This window comes from Diorhabda carinulata, chromosome 7, assembly GCF_026250575.1.
Source record: "Diorhabda carinulata isolate Delta chromosome 7, icDioCari1.1, whole genome shotgun sequence".
Taxonomy (NCBI): domain Eukaryota; kingdom Metazoa; phylum Arthropoda; class Insecta; order Coleoptera; family Chrysomelidae; genus Diorhabda; species Diorhabda carinulata.
Window position 1 is genome coordinate 15,794,687 of NC_079466.1, and position 20,850 is coordinate 15,815,536.

The window sequence follows — 20,850 nt, forward strand, 5'->3', positions numbered from 1 at the left end:
CAAAACATTTTCATGAAATTGAAATTTTCTCGAACAAATTTCAAATTGAGCTTCGTTCTAATCTATTTTTTGCATATTATTTAGTGTGATTTTGATATTAAGTATTAAACAAAGAGATTTGAGTATATTACTATTTTTTTATTTCAAATTGTATAAATTGTTTCAACAAATAACTTTTCCTTAACGTAACTATTTTTCCAGACTAGCATTAAAGAATTATAGCCATTGAATGAAAATTTACATACAAAAATATTCGAATACTAAATATTTTCACACAATTCAATATTAACCAAGAAAATAGATTTGGAAGATGTGTATTCACTAATTAGATATTGAATTTGTAATTGAATGTAGGTACATAGAAATCAGTAATATATAAACACATGTCTCAGATTATCCTTTATACTTAGTGTTAAAATGCCTAATTAAATTGCTAGAGCGAGTAATGCATTCCTGACAAAGTGGGCATACATTTGTAAGTGAATCAATGTCCTTTTTAGAATGCACTTAAATTAGTTAAATTAGTCTTACTGATGAACGTCCGATGAAACTCAGGTCATATAAATAATCCAGTTTTTAATTCCTCTTCATTATTACTTTCCATAATATATAATTCAGATTTCAGTTCTTCTTTATTATTACTCTCCATAATCTACTTTGAGTTTATAAAAAATGATATTTTAGTTATTATTAGTTATATTAACGCAAATTGTTCAATGATTAAGAGAGAAATCAAGTACAAAGTTTCTACCAGGAGCGTTTGACGACATTTGACGAGCGCTGACCGCGCAGACGACGTTACGTTCCACAGCATGCACAAAGCGAGCAAGGAGGAACGGACTCGTTTGACATTTATCCACTCGAATCTGTATTCTGCCATCCAGCTATTGATGAACGTGAGTAAAATGAAGAAAAGCGTGATTACTTCAGTTTTTGCAAGAAGGGGCTTTTTTGATCCCAGCAGATTGATTGATGATGTATACTTTCACAAATTCCACGTCCTGTTGCCGCCTAAAATTGTTAGTTTTTTCATTAGACTATTTGCCCTTATGATTCTCAAAGATGATCTCAGCATCGGTCTAGCGTCTAGCCCGGTTGAAGTTGTAACCTTTAAAGGCCGTTTGACATAATGCAATACAACGCGCTAGAAATTGCATGCAAGTCTCTGTAAACAGTAAACAAATTCCTAACCTCAAATTTTATCTAATATTTTGTACCTAGGTTAACAATGAAAATAACAAAGCTAAGTTTACGAAAGTCAGCTGATCTTCAGAAAAATACAAAAATCGTGATGCAAAAATGAAGCTTGGGTTAAAGTGTCTGCTTAATGATTTCGTGAATCTTTATGAAAATCAACAGCAAGAAGCTGCATCAGTAACGTTTACTAATGCTAATATAAATTCTAAACACCGGTCGACAATCTCTTATGTTTCTTCACCAGCAACAGAAATATACGACCAAGTTCGTCTTAAGAGATAATTAGTAGAATTCATCAGAAAGTTGTATAATAAAGCCCAGTGAACGTCAGCTGCGGCTCGGTGGGTGAAATGAGATGGAAAAAAAAGAAATTCACTTATTTCCTTCCAACTAAAAATTTGTTAAACTGTAACTATCCCAATATCTCGTGGAAACAAAATAATCAAATAGAAATTTAATTAATGTTAGCTTATATATAAACGTGAATAAATATATAAGTCAGCTGGCTATAGGGGCATAAACTTATCAGAGACAACTTTGAAACTAGTCACAAAAGTAATAACAAACAAAATTAACACAGTTACATCTTTGTCGGAAGAACAACAAGGATTTAGATCCGGAAGGTCATGCGTGGCCGCTGTATTGAGACAAGTAGTTGAGAAATCCATAGAATATAACAAACCAGCATATCTGTGTTTCATAGACCTTCAGAAAGCGTTTAACCGCATTCAACTTGAAGTTGTTATACACCTACTATATAATAGAGATATCCCGATAAAGATAATTCAGACCATCGAGAACATCTATTCCCATAATCAAGTCCAAGCCAGTAAATATCCCTACTGAAATGCGGAAAATAATGATATCAATTTGATTTCAATTGGCAAATGATTACATTTTTTTTACGTTGTACAGTATAGAACCCTTAACTAATTTTGAATGTGGAGTAGGTAGGTAAGGGTCGAAGGGTCGTGCTCCGAGTTTCTAAGCGGATAGATCTTTCTAAGATTGGAGAAGAGTGCTTACGAATTAGGAAAATAGGCAAAGGGATTCAAAGAAGGAAGACCGAGTCAATATTTTGTGCCGGCAGTGTGTCCTGCTTAGTCTGAGTAAATATGTGACAGTCCTCTTTTGCAATTTGAGGATTCACTCAGAATGAGTCGCATAACACGAATCCCAAAAAGGAAGGGCATATCGGAGATGCGATTCAAAAAGGGCATAATAAACCTCTGCGTGCCATCTTTTCCTAGGTCCTCCTTTTTTTCCTTGTTCTAAATCTATCATTTTTTTTGTTACTTTAAAATTCATGTATATGACCCAGCCACTCTATTCTTTTGGATCTTATCAATTTGTTTAGTTCTAATTCTTCAAATAGATTCCTTATTTCATTATTTCTTTTTCTCGGCAATAATTCTCCCTCCTTTTTACCTTCTAGTATCCTTCTGAGTATTTTTCTTTCATATATATCTTCCTCCCACTTCTCTTCCTCTGCTTTGTTAAGAATCCACGTTTAGCCTCCGTAGCTCACTATATTCCTAATTATTGTTTTGTTTAGATATAGCTTCGCGTTTTATTATTGCATTCAGCGCTCCCAACTATTTCCTTCATCATTCTCGATTCCAGATTTCCTCCCTCGTCATCGTCGTCCTTGTTAACCATTCCAACTTATACATAACTAAACTTGTTATAGAAGTTTAGTTCCTTGGAAAGTGATCTTAGTGCAAAAAAAGCCAGACGTAGCATCAGGGTTGTTCAAAGACAAACTAGTATCGTCCGCAAAAGACTTATTCTATCGCTGATGTCTAGATAAACAGTATCGTTGAGAAACAGAAAAAACAAAATAGGACCTAGTACTGTGCTTTGAGGCACTCCACATTCTATTGGTTTGCAAGAAGACATCGTTCTATCAACACAAACTTCTGTTTTGGTAAGGTACGACTTAAACCATGCGAGAGGCGTTCCCCTGAAACCTTAGTATTGCAATTTGTTAATTAAAATATCATACTTTACACAATCGAAAGCCTTGGGAAAATGGCAGAAAGTTGTTGCATTGGAGTGCCATTTTGAAACTAAATGCTCAGTAGAGTAGTAAGGTGATGGACTACAGAGTGTAGCTGTATTTTAAATGTACGTCGAGAATTTGAAGACAGAATTCAATGTGACTTTAATAACCTCATACCTGATCCTCTACCATTTGAAAGATCAATAGATTTCTTAAAAAAATATAGATATTTGTACTCGTGAAAATTCTTCAAACATTAATTCTAATTGATTTTTTTTTAGAAATTACACTTCTACTTATCCAATGTAATTGATCATTTTTTTCACGATCAATTTGCTAACCTCACTTTATCATCTTCTCTTATCTCACAAAACTTTTCTTTTATCAGGGATTTTCAAAAATTGAGCTACTGAATTGACCGACTGTTTTCTATATCTCATTATCCAAATGTTTGTAGGTAGTAAAGCTGATCCTAGAATAGTCCAGGCTCTCACTTTAGGCGGAGAATAGCATAAAGAAGACCAGGCAGGACCACCAGACAAAATGTGACCTGCAAACAGTTCGCCGACTAATTAATTTACGTGAATGAGCAAGTTGAGAAAGCTACGCAGGAAATATAGAATGGATTACTAATTAATTAGGAATTTGTATTTATTTTTATATAAACATATATCGTTAAATCTAAGGTATATACAAACTTCCACTTAGTGGTTTTAAAAATATGTAATAATCTTTATTTGTGTTTGTTAAATTCGTTCAAATGTTATTTTTGATATTGTGGTGAGTGTGTGCCAATTACAAATAATAAATAAACTGTATTCAATAGTTGAAATCATACTATGGCATGATACATTTGATAACGATTTATATTTCAAATTTTATTAGATAGAAACGTACTAAATTAACCTTCCATTATTTGTTCAGGCAAGAAACTAATAATATTTCATATTTGTTTTACTGTTGTTTAAAAATGTGTCTCTAAAACCATGAATTTGATACCAAAAGTTTATAGAAGAGGTTCAAATAAATGTAATACGAGCATTTGAAATTTTATATAGTTTTGAGGATTGAAAATGTACATCCCTGTGCTTAGTGACAATTTAAATGAAACCAAATTACGCTCATAAATCCCCAGAGAGAAAGCCCCAGAGAAAAGGTATGCCTAGTTGTAAACAATCCGTCATTTTACACTTCAATAATTCAAAAATCAATTTACCAATCTATTAATAACGTAGTCCTGGTTTACATCGATAAAACGTACAGAAAAATTTCCATTTTGAGTTCGGAGGAGCATGTAAAAATAAGAAATTCTGTGAAAAACTCTCTTGATCTCTTTCTAATTTTTCGAAATTGTTTCTCCATTATTTGCTTAATTATTATATTATTATACTAGTTACAATAATAAAGATACCACAAAAATTTAAAACATATTTCATTAATTTCTTACACACAAATGTGATAGTATAGTTTGCAAATTTAACAAGAAAAAAATAAAAATAAATAAATAAAATAAATACAGTGGTTTAATAGGAAATAAAAATAAATATAAATAAGACAAAAGATATGATAATGAACGAGAGGAATAAGGATGATCAAAACGATAAAGAAATCGAATGCAAATAAAACATTTTAGAAAGAGTATCGGCATATGAATATCTAAACGCAATCATCAGGGAAAAAGAAATACTAGATCTAATATTAACAAATAGATTAACAACTAGATCAGTGCACACCTTTTTGAACCATGATCCAAATTGTAAAGTGATCTATACCTGACAGAACAAAAATATACATGAAATATAGATGAAAAACAATTTCATTACTTTACTTTTATTAAGAAAAATAACACAGTTCAATCATAGTTTCATGTCATCTCTTAGTAATCTTCCAATAAAAAAGCTACACCTTTCTGGTACTTGAAATTTCAGTCTAATTGGAGTCAAATTTCAATCTAACTATTACAAACATTGATTTCAAATGCTCTTCTGATAATAAAAATAACGTATTTAATGTTTGCCCAATGTGTCAGCCCACATATATATATATATATATATATATATATATATATATATATATATATATATATATATATGTATGGATTTGGGATCTCGTATACGCTTCGAACCAAAGGATCTATTGGGTCCCCATTTCTAGCTGCGATACTGGAGAGCCCAAAGTTAACAGCGGATCCATTCATCCTCTATGCAATAAACTCTGAACGCCGTATTATCTGCTAGATCTAGCGTCTTCAGGTGTTGAGGCGACAGTGCTCCTATAGACCTCCTGATAGTATTGGTAGATTGTGCTTACTTAGGTCGATACATTTAGCCTACTCTGGTTATAGTTTTCCTGAATAGTCTTTGCCTATCTCAACCCTGCAGTAGGTTGTGCAAATAATTGATTTTGCTCCTATCTACTTTCTTCTCCAGTGTTTTTTCCATTGTTCTGTAGTTGATACCATAGAAGGGTTCGGGACCCATGAAGGGCTTGGCTATCCCAGTTTTAGCGAGCCTATCAGCTATTTTATTTCCCTTGGCTCTAATGTGGAGCTTAAGCTCTAATGCCTGATAAGACGATTATCTCTTGTTTGCGATAGCTCCTCTCCAGATTGAACTTAACACATTTTTCAATTGTACAAATTTCGGCTTAAGAAATGCATGTTGCGCTGCCCAGGCTTTCAAAGTGTTTGGTTCCAGTTCCATCTACTGTTTTTGATCCATCCGTATACGTTAACTATCTCTTCAATAACATATTCAACAGCGAATTGAGTATTTCAAACAAATATTTTAAGCCTGAAGAATATCTGCAAAACACATCGTTTTTTAATGTTTTTGTTATGTCTTTAAACCTTTAAACCGTTTTTAACGGTGGGGTGGATTTATACAGAAGGAAGTGACGGACAATATAGAATTCCTTAAGAACGATGAAATTAGAGAAATCTTGAATGAAGAAACTATCAGCAGATTTATAAAATAGAGTGGATAGGACACAAAAAACGAATACAAAATAAAAGTAAAGTTGAAAAAGTAATAGGATGGAAACCCTTAAGGGACCGGTCCAAAGGAAGACCAAAAACACAATGGGAAAGCCAAGTAACAAGTGATCTGAATAAAATGAGAGACCGTGGATGGTGAAGTAGTACCCAGGACACGAAAAAATGGAGAAAAATAAGTGGAAAATCCAAAATATGCAATGAACTTTAGTTTAATAAAAGAAACGTGGATTGACTCACCACAATAAATGAGTCAAAGAGCGGTTATTACTCCTATTGGAATGTACAACCGAATATATATTGCACCATACTATATAAAGAAATGTGAACGTTACACCATTATGAATATTTCTGTAAATTGTCATTGTTGTGTTTTTTACTTGGTTCCATTTTTAATTCATTATTCAGAACAAAAAATTTTCTGTTAACTGCGTGACACATATTGTTTCTTACGTATTATTTCTATTTGTGTTTTAAAAATTTTGCATCGTTTGGAATTTACTAGACTATAACTCACGGTCGAAGTTAGTTTAATATTTTTCCTTCAAATTAGCCCAAAGAATATTTTGGATATACATAATGCAGGAACTTGTTCGAATAGAACTCAAAAAATGAACCATGCCCAGAGAAAATTGAACGTTTCCAGATATCAAGTTCACTTATTCTATTCTAGACAATTCTAGACAAACAGTTTTGTCCTTGAGATACATAATCTAGCTTGTTAAGTCATTTCTAATTTGGTACACCCGTACTCTTCAACAAGTTAAATGTATCATGCTAAAGTTTATATAGAACACATAGAAAAACCAAATTGAAACAATTTAACAGATTAACCAGTTAAAGGTTATGTAGTAGTATTAGTAATAATTCTACTGACTGCTCCCTACGTGAGATTTGATTTTGTAGCTGACTTTAATTGAAACGATACTCAAACTGATTTGCACTAACTAAATTTGCACAAAACAGTTTTTTTATCACATGGGTTAACAATTATAATAAGTTACAAATGTCAAATCTCAAATATTCTATAACGGATCAGTAGTTTATTTTCTAACAATAATATTTATCACATAAATATGTTTCCTGTGTAGATTTTTAAATCCAGAGAACAGCTCATTGTATTATGAATATTTTATCAATGTTTTCGTAAGTGTTGATGTGGAAAAGTTTCAACTTTTTTTATTATTCATATAAGTAGTAAGAGACTCAGATAGTTTTTTGACTTCTTTCTCTGTTCGATGATGTATTTAAGTCACTTTTTATTGATTCAAAAATAGTTGAGCAGAAATTATGAGCTAAACAGTTTATTTAGACCTTACCTACATAGTGTGTTCCAAAAAGTTGAGTACAAATGGAATAGTTGCTTATTAATAATTTAAAAAACGAACTTATAACACAGAGTTATGAACAAAAATCATTTGCTCACTGAGTACTTAACATGCCAATACCTCTGATGATGATTAAAACTGCTCAAACGGTTACGAGAGAAATTCACAAATTAAGACCTTAAAGTACCAATAATTCTGATAAATCCACGTAAATACTTCTCAAAGACACTAAACAAAAATTAAAATTGAACAGAAAATATCAGATAGTTCTAATAAATTTAGGGCTAAAACAGGGAGTTCCTTTACCTACTACGTTGCTCAAAATAAGGCTTGAGTATATGTAAGAAGAAGCGGAATGGGCACAACGGAAACAATAAGAACAAAAATTTTGATAGTCTTCGCAGATGATGTGGTGATCTGAACAAGTGAAAAATAATTGAAGAAGACGTGCATACAAATGGTAGTATTAACCTAGTAGTAATCAAGGAGGCGTCCAACCTCATTAAAATTTCATATCCCAAAGCACATGAAACGAAGGGAAATCTTAAAGTAAAATTAGCAACCATTACTTGAATTGATATCAAAACTTTTTTTCAAGATGAAGTTTCATGGAATAAAATCAACTTAAAATCCTTGTTTTATTTAAAAATATTTTGTATTCTTAATTTTTCCTTCCAAAACCAATAGTTGCAGAGAGAAAAATTAACACCATAATTTATATATTTTTCTATAAATTGAATAGAAACCGATAAAGATGTAAACTGTAATACGATTAATTACAAAATTCGAATACGATTCTTCAGATCTTTGATATCAACTATGGATGTCGTGTAGATTAACGATTCCTACATTGTACACTTTGCAGCATACCGATACCTTTTCGATTAATAAAATTTGTGAATACAAATAACCTCGAGGTACTCCACATCAAGAAAATAAATTGCAAATAGTTTAATTTTGTTATTGCTACTGCGCATGCGTTCAAGTTTCTAGCTTAACTGAAAATTTAAGAGAAAAAAATAATCAATATTAGTCACCACCTTTTAAGGGGGATATCTCGGAAAAGGGTGGACGAGCAATCATCTCCTGAATTTTTTCGCATGAATTTATTAACACCCTTTATATATCATAGAGTCATCCCGACTATAATTTATATAAGCGAAACGTGAATACTGAATAAAACTGAAGAAAACAAGGAGGGAGGAAGAAATTACTTAGGACCGAAAAGAAGGGAGGCATATGGAGAAGAAGGACAAACTAAGAAATGAAGAACCTGTCTGATAAATAAGAACTTAGCAAAATTATAGGATCCAGAAGACAAAGATGGCTGGGACCTTTGGAAATGCCGGAAACAGCACGATATATATAAAGCTGCTTCCTCAAATTCGCAAATACGTATATATTTTGGAAATTTACAACACATTCCTAGTTTATTCAATTTGCCCCTACGAATGGAAGTTTTATATAAGATTTGGAAAAGAATAATGCCCCTCGAGAGTACAGTCCTTCAGAATTTTGATATCAGAACCATTAACCTTCCGTAAGTGAACAAGAAATATGAGTATGAACAGAAATTATCTGGAAAACTCATCGCGATTTGACATAGACCAAGAGAAAAACTTGAAAAAAAGAGCTGGATCTATGCAGTAGAAGGATTAAATATCATAAGAAATAGAGAGAACTGGCGATAGATAAGGAGAATATCCAGAATTCAATAATTTACAGCAAAGAAAAATTCAGTCAATCTTGGAAATATAAGAGACGCTATAAATAATATTGGATAATATTGATATCATCATTAATGAAACATCAGATAGACAGGTCATTATGAAAGTACAGAAATTATCTGGAAAATTAGAAATTTCATCGCGATTTGACATAGACCAAGAGAAAAACTTGAAAAAAAGAGCTGGATCTATGCAGTAGAAGGATTAAATATCATAAGAAATAGAGAGAACTGGCGAAAGATAAGGAGAATATCCAGAATTCAATAATTTACAGCAAAGAAAAATTCAGTCAATCTTGGAAATATAAGAGACGCTATAAATAATATTGGATAATATTGATATCATCATTAATGAAACATCAGATAGACAGGTCATTATGAAAGTACAGAAATTATCTGGAAAATTAGAAATTTCATCGCGATTTGACATAGACAAAGAGAAAAAAAAGAGCTGAATCTATGCAGTAGAAGGATTAAGTATCAGAAAAAATAGAGAGAACTGGCGATAGATAAAAAGAATATCCAGAATTCAATAAAAAGAATTCCAGAACCCAGAGCAAATTGTAGCAAAATGAATGCTTCAACACAATAAATAGACAAATATTGAATGCATAAGCAGTAACTGTAGGAAGTAAAAGGCTTGGTTATGATGGTGTTATCATTTTTTATATACGTCCTTAGAATATACAAGCAGACTTTGATGATACAAAATACTACTTTAGAATGATACTGTTATAAGTGGCTTTTCATATTTCGTTGAAATCATGAAAGTGTTAAGCAGTTTTTTCAGATTTATGCTGCTCTTTTTATTCCCGCCTTACTGCTTACTTACTAGCTTCTCTCTCACGTTAAGGTATTGAAAGAATAAGAAAGAACTCGAAGGATATACACTTTGACTACTCACACTCTACCCTACTATCAATAGGTAGCTTTACCTATTCTAAAATAATTTGATTGGTCCACAATACTTCAGAATGTTACATAACAACAAAATGATTCTTCTGAAATGTTCCATAATGAGCTTATTCTGAACATTCTAGAAGTTCTTGATATTTTGTATCTCGAAATATGTAGACTGCAGAATTTTTGGCCCATATATCTCAAAAAACCTGCCTTCCAGGTAAAAAAAAGAGATGGAGAGATACATACAACACCTAAATCGTATCAGGACTTGATTCTGAGTTTTAGCGGCATTGTACTTCTTTTTTATATTTATTGGAGATGCCTCTAGAGTTTTTCAGTAAAGAATGACTAGCAATATCAATAACGTTGAAAATATCAATATTAGATGATATTTAACTAACCAATGTAATAAAAAATTTGTCCCATTTATGACTCGTATATTTCAAAATAATAATTCTCAACAATGTCACATTCGTTGAATATTCAATTGAAACATTGAGTTGTTGTTGAGGTATTTAAACGAGTGGAAACAGAGAAAGAGTTCAAAGAGTTTCTGAAGTTAATTTCCATACGAATGGTTGGGATTTTTTTATACGTTCATATCCTAGTTTTAAAGGAACTATAATTATTGTCGATATTCATCGATAAAATCGATTCTAATGTCAATTTCAAAAATTTAGTGACCTTTGTACATTTGCTTCTTTAATAATATACTTAATATAATCTTATACATACATTTGGCAATCATTCTACGAACTATGCTTGTATCTGCCAAGTAGGGTATTGAATAGGATATAAAATAAGAAATAAAAAGGACTGAACATGCTTAAATAAAAGCATTTACTTATTATTAACTTAATTTGAAAGGTCCATATACATCTTTCTAGAGAAAAAGAAGGATTTTAATACCGAAATGAACTCTCAACATAGATGTCAATGCTAGTAATGAAATAATCTATAGAAAGAGTTATATCTGAGGCAAACATTGTATCTTGGTGCAAGTAAGTGAAGAAAATTACTGAGGAATAGAAGAGAAACTAATAAACGGAGTAAAGGCTTTATACGAACAGACAAAAAACTATCAGAGTTTGCCAAGATGTATCAAATAGTTTCGAAACAAGATAAGGAATAATGCAAGGATGTATACCAAACCCATTACTATTTACCATGGTGTTTGTTGAATGAATAAAAAGAGCAAAAAGGCAAGCTAAACATTGGACAATGGAAAACATTAAAATTGCGGAGATACTATACGCAGAAGACACGGTAGTAATTGCAAAAGATGAGAAAACCTCAAAAGAACTCAAACTTAAAAGTATACAGATAATGAATATAATACCAAGTCGATGATAATAAGCCGAAAGGAGAAGACAGATATTAGAAGAATCAAATATAGAGCAGGTCAATAGCTTTAATTACCTTGGCACGACACTAACATAAAATGGAAGAATAGAACAAGAAATAAACAAGAGAACTGGAACAGCTGCAAGATGATTCAATGCAATTAAGCCACAATTTTCAAACAATAGGGAATACTAAAACAAATAAAAACAAAAATATATAAAAAAGAAGCCACACCTACATTGACATACGGATCAAAGATATGGACACCCACCATCTACATAGAAACAAAAAAAAGCAAAGTACAGTATATGACATAATAAGAGAAAATTTGAATCGAAAATCAATTAAAAAACATTGGAAGAAGGACGATTAAGATGGTTTGGTCATATTATGAGAATGGAAGAAGAGCCATTTCTACAGTAGATATACGAAGGACGAACCTACAAAGAAATAGAATATCGAGAACGAGCTGGACAGAAGAAATCAAGTGGGCAAGGGAAGGAAAGAAAATAATGGAAACTTTTGTGGAAAAGAGAGCCTACGTAATGACTCAACTCTACCAAGTTTTACATCTGAAAAGATAAAGAGGCTTCAGGATTAAGTGAAGAAGTAACTGAAGAAAATATTTAAAATTAGATCCCAGAGGAATCCACCTACTAACACAGGTATTCTTGAAGAAATACTAATATTTGGTGAGTTTCTGTAAATTTAATGTAAGAGTAAATATTAAGTATTGGGTTGGGTTGATTAATAGATAACCCTGATATAGAAATAAGAGTGCTGAGGTTGTCTGGTATATGTCGCTACAATCCCACAAATAAACTAATTCTTCACGTTACATAACCGCGAGAACCTGCAACACCGACGAGTTGTAAGGGATGTTTTGAATTATGGTAACTTAAGACCATTTAAGAGTCGTCCAGGAAATTTTTTAATTACTATTAGTAGTCTAGTGAACAATTGTTTTCACCTCAGATTTCCATCAAGATCCATCGATTTGCTTGGATATTTAAAAGTAGATAGTAGTTTTAACAAGCAAGGTCTACCCTATGCCGATATGTGTTTTTATTCTGGGGGTGAATACCACTAATTATTTTGTTGAAGCTAACAAAAAAACCGATAGAAAGAAGCATTCTAAACACAAATTATGATTATACAATGGAATTTTTTCGAAAATTCAATATTTTTAAATGTAGCTTTTAAAAACCTAAAAAAATGTTATAGACCTAATACAAATCGAGTTATGATTTATTAAAGATGGAACTTATTTAGTGAACGTGCAAAACGGTCAATTTTACTAAAAAAATGTTTTGAATCTTTTTTGAAGAGCTTTGGAAAACCACTCAAATGAGACTTGATAAGACTTTCTAATTCATAACTTTTATGACGAAATCCCTTCATTTCATGTTTTTTCTACCCTCAATATTGCCACCCTTATTGAAATAAGATGTTATAAATTTGCAAATCACTTAATTGAATACAATTAATACGATCAAGAAGTTTGAATGGTTCAGAGAGCTTGATTCTGAAACTCATGTTTACAACGGGGAAAGCATTTTTAAATTTTTTCAAAAAATTGGCTTTTATTATAAATAACTTAAAAAATATAAAAAATACACTAAAACTGCTAGAGAAAAAGAAGTTATTTTTTTGAATTCTTTTTTTTTTTAACTTAACCGAGATATAACCTACCTTTTAGGGCCCTTTGAACGTTTTCCTTTGAAAAACTAAGGATTTAATGTACTATTCCAAAAATTTTTTGCCTAGTACATGATAAATTTTCCTACAAAATGGTTGTTTTAATTGACTACCGAGTTAAGAAATTAAGAGAGTTATACCTAAAACAAACTTATTTCAATTTCGGAGGAGGAATTTATTGGCATAGAGTAGATTTTGAAATGAAGGGAAAATAGAACTAAAGTCAATTTCATGCAAACCCATGCATCTTTCTGAATTTCTGAGATGATACCATAATTTTACCATTGTTCACCGGACTATAGGCGAAAGGAAAGAGATGAGACAATTTTTTCTTGGTGGTTTCTGAAGGAGACCATTTGACATATGCTCAGATTCTTCCTAAAAAATCAGGCGAACAAATATTGTTTCCTTTACATTCAGATACACAAGATAATTGCGGTAGAGCAATGTCTTGTCGTTTACCACTTTGTTTTTGATAATAATATGAAGATTGGTGACGGCGATAAAGATGAATGCCCTACCCTGAATCCTAAGTTGGGAATGATACTAGATAAACAAGCCCTACACTAAAACATCGACTTCATCTGCAAGACTGCTAAATGATATGAGACGGTAAGATTCAGGTTTTGTAGGGTCTTTACCAGGTTTAAATATAAAAAAACTGCGAAAGGAAGAAAAATCCGTCCAAAGGCTATGAAGAAACCTAGAAAAGAAATTACTATGACACGTTCAGAACATTCAAATGATATTCGTTAATGTTATCATTAAATTTGATTAGAGTAGAAATAATAAGCTGTAAAGTTTAGTTTGGATCTAGATGCAACTAAAAAATATTATTCCTCGAGGATATGGTGTGGTATGAGAATATAATAATAGAAAATTGAGAACGACCCGTCAAAATAGGAAAGCGATTTCAGATAATAAGCACAGCTAACATAGCTTAATGAAATAATGCTAAAAGTCAATATTTTTAAAAAATTATTAATACTTATAACATGAAAATATCATGTTCAGTCCTATCTTTAGTGTATTGTACTGATATTCATAGCTTTAGAAGCTTACAAAAGCGATTAAATGTATTATTTGTTCGATTTATCTAAATATTTCACACTAAATGATTTCTGGAGTGAAAATAACTAATAAAATCAAACGTGAGAAGATTTTTTCTAACAAATTCATTAATATTGTACGTTCTGTTTTCTATGCCACTTAGTACTTATAGATTATTTTAGAAACTTATTTAGTATACTTAGATTATTTCTCATAGTTTATTTAAACTGATCTATACCTAAATCAGTTCCCACCTATAGTCATTGTCAGTGACAGATAATTGATTTGAGTTTAGTTGAAATAAAAGTCTACTAAATGCCTCCTCAGTTAACTGAAATATGATGAAAATTTTTTTTTGGATATACCTACCTGATTGACAGACATGGTAACAAATGCCAAGTAAATTTACACATCTAAAAAATTCAAAATATTTGTTCCAAGACTTATATCATCGACTTACTTTCAAAACCTCCTAAGGCAGTTTTAACTAATTTTACAGGAGGGATGAAAAACCTATATGAAGTTCCGTACACCAATTATGTGAACTGATCTTTGATTAACCAATAATTACAGTTGGTTATGACTTGTTCACAATAATGTCCACTCAAAAATATAATTATAAACTTCAAAGCCAGACAAACAAGGTTCTAAACAAAAATAAATATATAAAATATATAAAACTAGCTGACCCGACAAACGTTGTTTTGTCATATAAATTATATCGACGAAGTATTTTTCTAGTTCAATACAAATAAGTAACTAACTATAAGTGTGAAGGGATGTACTTGAAATTGAAAGCGTTTTAGATAATGAAAGTATGCTTTATTTAGATTAATCAATTGATCTTTATTAAAGTAACTAATTTATCTTAAATTACAATTCTCGATTGCTATCTAAACATCAAAAATAATTATCCATATTTAGTCCGTCTTTAGCCAACACAAACTGGATGGTTTTCCCACGCGAGAACATGCCACATATAGTTGTTCGTGGGGAAATCATAGTATTTCCAAATTTAAGCCACATACAGACAATGTCTGCGCCTTATTGATCGTCATAGCGAATACCAATCTAATTGGGGATTGAGTGCATTTGGCACATTTATAGGAACCATAGGGATCCGTGGCAGCAACCCATTTTCGCCTAGAAACTTTCCATTCAAAATGATGGCTTCAATAACGTTTTTCATTAATTCTTTAATGACTAATCGTCTGCCATTACACAGCCGTGGTGGGTTCAGCTTACGAAACAATTGTAAATGGTGTGGTGGCATGCCTCATGCCTGGCAAATCCAATGAATTTAAAAACTCAATTGGATAATTCACCCTTTTACCACACCATTTATACAAAAAAATTTAAAAAAATCAACATTTAGGCGGATGACAAATAGATGTTTTTTGATTCTCAGACCTATCCGATATGCATGCAAAATTTCATGAAAATTGGTCAAGCCGTTTCAGAAGAGTTCAATTACGAAGACCACGACACGAGAATTTTATATATTAGATAATACAGGGTGTTTCTATATTCGACCAATAATGTTCTACGACAGAGAAATCTCAATAAATGCTCCATTTTTATATAAGAATACGATCTATTACGGGGCCTCGACCATTTTAAATTAAAATCAAAAATTTGTCATAAATCAACCCTATTAGCGCGCCACTGGTTGAATTTTTTCAAAGTTTGTTTATGTCAAAATATCACTTTATTAAAAAGTATATTGGTCACCAAAGGAGTTTGTGGAGTTTGTGATTTATGGAAAATTTTTGATTTCGATATAAAATTTTAAACGCCCTAAATCTCAGCAACTAAGTCCAGTAAGGGTTCGTTTTCCCATATCAAAATGAATCATTTATTGAGATCTCTCTGTGGTAGAGCGTTGTCGGTCGATTATAGAAACACCCTGTATAATAATTAATCTTCTTTGAACGGTAGAGTGTCTTAATCAAGATGATGGTATTACTTTCTTCAGTTACTGTGAATGGTTGTATTTACTTTTTTTAATCGGCAAGGGATTTTGGTAAAGAGGAACTACTGCACCAATTTCTTGACTCTTTTGACTCAGTCCTTTTTCCAATTTCGCACAATCGTCATCAAAATTCACTTTGTAGTATAGTTTCCATCATCTTTTTATATCCAGGAGGAATCGACGTGGATGAAGTTTCTAAAATATCTATGATTTGAATATTCAACTTGATAGGATCAAGGACTTAAGCGGGCCGATTTAGAAACTGTAACCTAGCAGGCGAATAAATTTCTCTACTACCGATCCTTCGCTAAATTGTGGAATGCATGCTGTCGCATTCCATCTGTGTATGTCCACTTAGCAAATACATTCTTCATCTGTATTTGATTTTATTTTTTCTAAAGCATCAGTATTTGTAATTAATTGATTCATTTCCAATAATACTGGAATCGAGGTACCATCTATTCTGTAGGAAGATAATCCACCATTAGTTTCATTTTGGAACTTGAGATACCTACTATGAATTCTTTTCATCTCATATCGTTTGATTCAAAGCCACAGAAGTGTATTCTTCAGCAATATTTTGTCATAAAACAACGTAAATCCAAATCTCCTAAGTCGTTTTCCAACTAAAGAATCAAATCTAGCAACTTAAAATCTAATAGTCTACATTTAAAAGCGTATTATGGCTTCCTTACCATATGTTTTAATAGTTACTTTCTTAAATATTTCATTGAAAATCACGCGGTATTCGGTTCAAAACCATAAGCACATTTTGAACAATGACGGCCGAATGCTAAATGCAGACTTAGTGTGCGTTCACATTGGTAACGCTCAACCGGTGAGCGTCGAGCGATGCCGCTCCAGCGGTTTTAAAGAATCTTTCTGGTCATAGACCTTAAATGAATGTGTTCACATTGCAAAAGATCACCGCTCAACGTCGCGCAATGCATCACTCCTTTCGAGCTTCGATCTTATTCGCCAAAACAGTGCTTCCAGAATATACTTAAGGAACACAAGCTTATGGATAGCAAAACATCCGTTACCAGTTATGAGCATTGTTCTTTTTTTTCTTTTTATTGTATTTACTATAAACGTATCATAAACATGCAAATAAAAATTCATAACTCTTACATTAGTGTAAAATACAACCTTTCTGGTGGAGAAATAGGCTTTTTAAAATTAGTTATTTTCTTTTGATGTCGATGCTTGATTTTTCTCAGAATGTAATCAAACGTTTCCACTGACATTCTTAAAAACTGAAAAAATCTTATTGGATCACTGCGAAGTTCATGATAATGGTGATGGAATTTTTCATAAGCAAGTCTATTTCTATTAAGTTCATGAACGCCTTGTATTTTTTTGCTTTTCTTCAAAATTAGTCTTCGCAGTCGTGTACTTTCTATAAGTAATAATCGTTTGGATACCAAATTCATTACGTTCTTTTGGTTCGAAAGCTAGAAAATAACTAAAACGACGCTTAACCAATTTTAACAGGACAGCGCGCGCGATGACATCTCAAAATCGGCATCGCTCGACGCTCACCGCTTGAACGTGGCTAATTTGAACACGCACTTAGAAGCTTTTGATTAATTTCATGAGATGCCGAGACATAGAAGGTTTTGCGATTGTCCGATAGATGTCGTTATAACCAATTTAATAGTTAGGAGCTTTGAAGAGTATTGAATAAGGATATTTTGAATCTATTTGTATAAAAAAACCTGAGAATCGTGAAAAATCGGACTTAGGAGGTTTTGGAAGTAAGCGGACGATATACTATTCCAATGAACAGAAGTGTACATAACCATAAAATTCATTTCAAAATATTCTACTGTGTATCTATTGATATGAATGTAAATATTTCAATAATCCAGAAATCGTTTATCACAATATACTTTTACAATACACTGTGTGCTGTTTTATATAAGACATACACTATATACTTCCTCTCAATACAAAATAATAGAGTCAAATGTGATTTGATTCCTTATAATTGTTTATATGGTAAATTCACAAACTGGAATATTTAAATTCGAACCACGTGCGTATGTTGTTCTAATTAGATAATTCCTTCAAGGTATTCTGTACTTGCAGCTAAAACAGGGCTGGCTCTGAACCTGAATGATTCTTAACTCTTTTATGATTACAGATAATTTGATGCCATGTAGAAGAAAATTGCAGTAGGATATTAGCTCAGTCAACAAGTTCAAAAACGTGAGAAATAAAGACAAATGTCCTAAAAATATGAGTCATAGGATTTGTATACAGATAAAAAATTGCAATTGTTTTTAACAAAATAAGATTTGAAAAAGTTGCACGCAGTTTTTTATTGAGAACTCGAAAAATATTGATACTTGAGCAATTTTGAAAGGAGCTCGTTAAAGAGAAAGAGGAAGAAATTTCCGATAGAAAAGTCTCAACTCCCAGTACTCTATATCATTATAATTTTATTTATAGAGCTCCGCGCGGTTGTTACGGCATGCGCGTAGCCTCTAAAAAGAGTTCATCAGATAAAATAATTTTTTTATAACACAAAATGTCATTTTAAAAATTTGAATAAAACTCTAGTCTCTACTCATCACTTGAAAAAATCGAGTCGCGTTGGAAAAACTCATCTCCGTTGGGATAAATATGAAAGTAACTTAGAATAATTATTAGATATTAGCTTTTATCCGCGGCTTCGCTCGCATTAAAACCATTAAATGAGGAAAAGAAATCATTTCAATAGAAAATGAATCAATATAATTGAAAGCAAGAGTTGTACTATCTTATTTTGATTAAAAATTGCTTTGACTCATCTGTAACACTTAAACACATAAAGTTTTTAAAAGCTTTTCCGGTTCACAAAGTAATGGAAGTAAACTTCACCATTGGAATAGCACATTCCAACTGTTTCATTATGTTTCATTATGATATTCAACTGAAGGATTATATTGAAAACTAGTACCATTAAGTACCGACCAATCCTTACGCATGAAATTTCGACGACGCGTGGTCTGCATTATGAATTCTTCTCGCCTGCGTTTATTCTGAGTAGCTTGTCTTTCTGAACGAACTCGTACCTGAAGAGGAGTTTCAGCTGCTCTCAAAACACGTTGTCACTCTGCCTGCTGCTGTCTTCTCATTTCTGAGTGATCCGAAGATTCTTTATTTAAAAATGCCTCGGAATCAAAAGTCCCGTGCAGCAAAAAATAAGAACAGAGTATGAATTAAAGCCAAAGAGTAAGATCTAAAATAATGAATACTAGGATTTAGGAGCAAATGTTGAAATTATTATTGATATTCTGTTCAATAAAACTTGATAAGTATATTGGGTGAGATTTTTATGCGCTGTTTCAGAAATTTGGTAGGGAAATGGGTAACTGTTGGCTAGTTGAGTAAGTTTTCTCAACTTTTTGTTGAAAATATCTAAACTGCATCATCAAACTAAGATATTTTGCGATTGCAAAAGCAGTTGCCAATAACACAAAGAGTATGAAGGCAGTCAAACTTGAAAGTTTACCAGCCACAGTTGATACAGCGAGACAACATTTTTATAGAGTTTATTTGCAGGTTCAGAAATGGTTGTCCTATGAAATAAGCCCTAACGATTAGGGGTGGAAAAAGGGTGCCACTTTGGAACCTATTGAAATTACAGTTCAAGCTGCTTCAAATTCGATTTTGAAGATGATTAAATAAATCTATTGTTTTACCCATTTTTTATGGTGATTTCTCGAGAATTCATTTCTTTGTACACTTCCCCAATATTCATGAAAAAAACACTTCGGTCTCTACGTTTGATTTATACAAGTTTATCTGAATTTATTAATGACAACGATTCACGTAAGTGGACTGTCAAAATTCAGTAACGACGTTTCTCTAGTTTTCATTCGTATTTCCCTCTAACACGTTTCTCGGATAACATGAGGATTCCGTGGCCCGGGTAGGGGAGCATCAGTGCCAATAAGTTTTACTTACTATTTTCAACAATTTTCATTATATTCATTACGCCAGAGCGATAATCTCAGATATCTGTAGATAACCTAGAAAGACATTTTATCGATTTGGGGAGGGAGGAGAGTGGTTGACATCGTTGCAAGGAACTTTTTTCTATTTTTCACGTTCGTTTTCATTCATATTTATAGCCCAAAACTGATGAATTGGAAATTTTTTAGCGAATACACTCCATAAATACGTTTTTGCCATTTTAGGGAGGGTAGCACTCCCCTAAGACGGTGATAAGGTTGTTGGTAAAGGGGTTAACATCGTTGCAAGGAACTTTTTTCTATTTTTCACGTTCGTTTTCATTCATATTTATAGCCCAAAACTGATGAATTGGAAATTTTTTAGCGAATACACTCCAAAAATACGTTTTTGCCATTTTAGGGAGGGTAGCACTCCCCTAAGACGGTGATAAGGTTGTTGGTAAAGGGGTTAACATCGTTACAAGGAACTTTTTTCTATTTTTCACGTTCGTTTTCATTCATATTTATAGCCCAAAACTGATGAATTGGAAATTTTTTAGCGAATACCCTCCAAAAATACGTTTTTGCTATTTTAGGGAGGGTAGCACTCCCCTAAGACGGTGATAAGGTTGTTGGTAAAGGGGTTAACATCGTTGCAAGGAACTTTTTTCTATTTTTCACGTTCGTTTTCATTCAT

General features: G+C 32.2%; 1 protein-coding gene across 1 annotated transcript in view; it reads left to right on the forward strand.

Annotated features, from left to right (window-relative positions):
* The window catches only part of LOC130896333 (frequenin-1), a 240,036-nt gene extending 225,134 nt beyond the window's left edge, over window positions 1-14,902 (forward strand). The window contains exon 8 of the mRNA XM_057804342.1: window positions 3,657-14,902. Within this exon, the coding sequence (XP_057660325.1) occupies window positions 3,657-3,709 (53 nt within the window). The 3' untranslated portion in view covers window positions 3,710-14,902. The remainder of the gene's footprint in view (window positions 1-3,656) is intronic.
* The last annotated feature ends 5,948 nt before the right edge of the window (window positions 14,903-20,850 follow it).